We start from the raw sequence: 5,480 nt of genomic DNA, 5'->3' as shown, positions 1-5,480 counted from the left end.
TTGGTTGAATTCACATCTTCCCAATTAATACAAGTATTTTCCATGTACAACTCCTCCAATTTAGTCAAGCTTGATATGATGTTGGGTGGGATTACTTGTATTCATGAATTGCTCAAATCCAGCTTTCTGAGTTTAGTCAATCGCCCTATTTCACTTGGCAGCTTGATTATTGATGATTTATAGAGGTGAAGAATTTCTAAATTTTTTAAAGCTTCTATTGCTTCCATGTTTTCCAGAATGCAAAAATGCAAATACAATGTGTTAAGGTTGTTTAGGGACCGAAATGAAGTGGGTAATGAAGACAAGTTGAAACATGTTAAATCTAGGAATTTAAGGTTTGTCATCCTCTCAAAAAAGGTTTCAGGTGTTTTCATAGAACGATCTTTATTACATAATAAGAAAAGCTTGAGGTTTGGAAAATCTATCGTTTGAGGAAGCTCGTCAAAACGACACCCATATAAAAGGATCTTGGAACACCTTCTTAATGTATCATGTGTTGGCCATTTTTCTTCATTTGGGGATTCTCTTATAAACACATGTTTATCCCTACGTGCTATGGAGATAGCAACATCACGAACAAAATCATGCATTTCAATCTTTCCTCCACTTGTTTTACTACTACCTTCAAGCAACAGGCAAGTCGCCTTCAAAGATTCTACTATGTTGTAAATTCTATTTCTTGCATCATCCATGGTATTAATATGCTTGAATATGTCTAAAGCTATTGCAACATCCAAATAGAGCTCTGCTTCAGTACCTTCCATTAAAGCAAAAAGCAAAAAGAGTTCCTTCATTTCATCGCTCTCCAATGACTCATAACTCAACTCCAAAGCAGAATAAGTTAATCCGTCCATCTCCCCATGATCATCATTACTTTGTAATTTTCTCAATGCATCTCTCCAAGATTGTACATCTCTCTTATTTCTCAATGCACGCGCAACTGTCACTAGGCTAAGAGGCAAACCTGAACACTTTTGGGCAACTTGAATTGCTACATCTTTCACATTCAAATTTTTAACCACATCACCAGCCATAAATTGAAACAAACTCCATGTCTCTATTTCACTTAAAAGTTCAAGTCTAAAAGTGAAATCCTTTGGAACATCCATTTGCAACAACACATCTTGATTTCTAGAAGTTATCAACAATTTGCAACCGTTATGTTCATTATATGATGGAATTCCCACTTTCTTCAAATCAAGTATGCTCCATACATCATCTAGAATGATAAGTATATTTTTCTCCATCTTGATTCTCTGTTTTAGACGATGTGCTCTACCGGCAATAGTCTCTTCATCAAATCGTAGACGCAACAAATCTGCAATCTCTCCTTGAATTCTTTTAAATTCTGGATTTTTTGATATATGTACGATAACAACTTCATCGAACAATTTGTGTTGTTTGGCTATTCCACCAACTTCCTCCACTAGAGTTGTCTTGCCCACTCCACCTAGCCCATACACTCCAATGTTTCTAGAATTACAAGAATCTTTTAGAGCCTTCAAAATCTCTTCCTTAAATAACTTCCTTGTCTCGGGATTTTGATCATCTCTTGTTTCAGCAACAATGATGGGAAGGTACCCGACTCTATCAAACTTCCCTTTTCCTTGTACTTGAACAATAGCTTTTGTAATCTTTGTGGCTTTCCTACTTAAATGATGACGTAAAATTAAATTGTAGCAGCTGAGATTGGCATCAAGAGTATCTTGTTGAAGTTTATTTGCATTTTTAATTACTTCCGTCACTTCCTCCAACCAATTCACCACATCTATTTCAATTTCTTTTCCATTTCCCTTTTCTTCTTCCACTGAATGGATCATTCTTTCTCTTGCACCCTCAAGGTCCTTAACATGATATGCTAACTCCTTCAAATTCCTTTTGTAGAATATCAAATAACCCGTCCAATAGGCACCAACGTGTAATCTGCTACTTTTCCAACTATTAAAGTTACAACTTCCATTGATTCTCTTATCCCTTCCTCTTCCTCCTGACTTCAATCAATCAACTTGAAATTGAAAAGTAAATAACAAATCATTTTATTTTTCTATGAGTGTAAAAGCAACAATTGCAATAATTTTTGTTTCCTGTTTAAATATAAATAATCAAATAATAGTCCTACAAGTGAATGGAATCATCATAGAGATAAAGTGAGTATGAATGAATAAGTGTTAAGAGATTTGAATAAGGATGTAACAATATGCACTTGCATGTGTAAATGTAAAGATTAATAAAGTGTTTCAGATTTATGTAGTGAACTTCAATACACTGTCACGATTCTACTCCCTTGTTAAATTCCTACTATTTTAGGACAATTGTTTTTTTGTGTCAAATCAAAATTAAGAAAAGATAATGAGTAGCTACGGCATTGGATTGAGATTTAAAAAAAAAATTGACAAAAAAAGTCTTAAGGGTTTTCTGGATTGTTCTTCCTTACTTTAAGTTTCTAGAGATAACGTTGATAATTCCCTTAAAATCTCTCTGAGGGTGTGCTTAGGAATCTTGATTGCATGATAATTGATTTTTAGGAGTTTTTATAAAATTAGTCACTGTAAACTTTTACATGCACACAAGGTGATTGATGAATGTTTTACACCAAGTTCATGTCTTAGAAAAATATGGGGTTCCTTGTGTGATCTTAACCATACCTTATATGAATTTTTGTAACTGAGTTGTGAAGCTTCATGCCTATTAGGAAAATTATTATTGAGTAATCTAACCTTGTATCTTGAATGGATTAGCTTAGAATATGTTTGAAGTGAGTGTTTGTAATTATCTGATTTTCTCTTAAAACACATGCTAGTGTTTGTATTACTTGGAATATTTGAAAAATTATTTTGACATGGACCAATTAAAAAAAATTATATGTGTTAAGACCTTGCATATTAAATTTGGTGAATTTTTTATGTGATTTGGCCCTTCTATGATATGATCCAATATACTATGAACAGAGTGTGCTTGAAAATTCTTTATAGGATTCAAAAATTATATCATATTTATGCACTTTTTAGTAATGATTTTTAACAAACTAAAAGTATAGAGATGGGAATATGTATGCTAGGGACCTAAATAATAAATTTTATAAAAAACATAGTTCGTTGTGACAATTGAGGAAACCAAAGCTTTGGAAACTATGAATATAGAACTATTTCAAGGATCATTGCAACCATATGAGGAGAATCACAAGAAGAAACACTAAAAGAGATGGAAAAAAAGTCATACAAATGAGATAAGTCATCAAAGTCGAGGTAAAGGTCTAGGACGAGGTCGTAGCCGAGGACAATTTGGACGTGGTAATGGTGGACAAAGTTGAAAATTTATCAACAATAGTTATGAGAAAGGAGAAAGGTGATCAAGAGGATGTTGAAGAGGATACTCACACTGTATGATAAAATCTCATATTAAATGCTAGAATTGTATGAATTTTGACTACTATGCTTTAGAATTTAGAATTTCCAAGAATAGAATTGAGGAAGAGACCAATTATGTGGAAGAATAAGACGATAACTTTGAATTGGTGTTGTTAGCACGTGGAAGTAATGAAGGAATCCAAGAAAATTCATGGTACCTTGTCAAAGGTGCAAGCAACCATATGTTTGAAAAGAAAAAAAAACATGTTTGTTATCTTGATGAATGAATAAGTGGAAATGTATCATTTGCTAATTACTCTGATATACCGATAAAAGGCGAAGGTAATATCTTAAGCGCTTGAAAGATGGAATACCTGAATTTATTTCAAATGTCTACTACATCCCAAACATGAAGAACAATATTTGGAGTCTCAGACAACTCTTAGAAAAAATATTATGATATTCATTTGAAAGATTTTAGTCTTTCTATCAAATATGGGAGAATAATTCCATCACTAAGGTTCCAATGGCAAATAATAGGACGTTCTTGTTGAATATCCAAAACAACGTTGCAAAGTATCTCAAAGCTTGCTACAAAGATGCTTCTTAGCTATGGCATCTTGGATTAGCACACTTAAACTTTGGACATTTAAGTTTGACGTCGAATCACAACATGGTGAGAGAACTATTATATAACAATCTTCATGATCAATTATGTGAAAGGTGTTTACTTGGAAAGCAATTAAGGGTGAGAGCTGAAAGAACGGTTGAATTCACTTCCAAATAGTTCCAAGAGTTATGTGAAGATAATGAAACTAGATGCCCATTGACTGTTCCAATTTTCAAGACCATCTTGCAGTATGCTGAAAAGCAAACGAACTTGCCAAAAGAATTTTGTGTTGAAGTTGTGGCTTGTGCAGTCTAACTACAAAATCAATCACAAACAAGAAGTGTATGAGGAAAGAAACCACAATAAGTATGGATTCGAAGAGAGCCTGACATCTCACACTTGAGAGTTTTCATAAGTGTAGCCCATGTTCATATCACACATGAGAGAATAGCAAAACTTTATTACAAGAGTGAGAGATTTATCTTTGTAGGTTATGATCAAAGTTCAAAAGGCTACAAGTTGTATTAGCCCAAACAACAACAAAATCGTATTTATTCGAGATGTGGTCTTCGATGAAGAAGGACAATAAAATTTTGGGGCTCATATGAAAGAATACAACTTCTCACCAACATCAGCTAATTTTGACTACACTGTCAGTGGAAGGAATGAGAGCTGGAAGTAAACATAATCGTCATACTTGAAGTTTCTGTTTTATGATAATCTACCCAATTTAAAAATAATTGTTTTATCAAATATTTTAATTTAATTTATAATAAATTTAATTATACACATAGTCAATTTAAATATTTTTTATACTATCAAACAATTATAATATTGAATCATTCGAATTTTTAACTTTTATTATAACTATTTTAAAAATTACAATAAAAAAGAGTTATAATATACTGACAATAAAAAACTTTTTACATTAACTTTACAGAACAATTAAATTATTTATAATATAGTTTTAAAATATAATAATTATTAATTTTATAAAGTTGGATTCGTTTTATAAATATAATTCATATCCAATTTAAAACCAAAAAAAATTTCTACCGTGTCAATAAATCACCACCTTTACATAATTAACGAAAATATATGAAAAATGTTACCTGTGTTATGAATGAACGGAACAATATGCGTTCTAAAAAACTGATGATGAGTGGCTTCTAGATGATCTGCAAACAACAACACAACAAAAATAGAAAGAAATCTTGAACAAACTGCACTCATAAATATAAATTTTAGAAGATATACTTATTCATAAATTAGTGAAGGAGAACAAATTAATGTGTACTTCTAGCAAGAAACTCCAACCCTTGAAATAAACAGAGTACCAAATTAAGCTGAAGCCAAACTCTTTATCATATGAGAAAACTTTCCTTCACTATTTTCTGGTTTTGATTTTTTTAATTTTTTTTTTTAATTTTTGAATTGGAAAATAATAAAAATATGAAGAGCAACTGTGGGAAAGAGGGTCATATGGCACGCAAGTGTAGGTACAAGCAAGGCGCTGTAAATCA

At 32.0% G+C, this 5,480-nt stretch overlaps 1 protein-coding gene across 1 annotated transcript; it reads right to left on the bottom strand.

The window, feature by feature from the left end:
- Positions 1 to 8: 8 nt before the first annotated feature.
- Positions 9 to 1,960, bottom strand: LOC101496761 (disease resistance protein At4g27190-like; the record flags this gene model as incomplete). Its single annotated transcript, XM_012712446.3, is given in 2 exon segments — positions 9 to 1,897; positions 1,900 to 1,960. Coding segments are annotated over 2 exon segments (1,950 nt in total), but the record flags the coding sequence as incomplete, so codon positions are not given.
- Between the last annotated feature and the right edge of the window lie 3,520 nt (positions 1,961 to 5,480).

The sequence above is a fragment of the Cicer arietinum genome, unplaced genomic scaffold (genome assembly GCF_000331145.2).
Source record: "Cicer arietinum cultivar CDC Frontier isolate Library 1 unplaced genomic scaffold, Cicar.CDCFrontier_v2.0 Ca_scaffold_5692_v2.0, whole genome shotgun sequence".
Taxonomy (NCBI): Eukaryota; Viridiplantae; Streptophyta; class Magnoliopsida; order Fabales; family Fabaceae; genus Cicer; species Cicer arietinum.
Note: the sequence above shows the minus strand (reverse complement) of the source record. Positions and strands in the feature narration are given on the sequence as shown.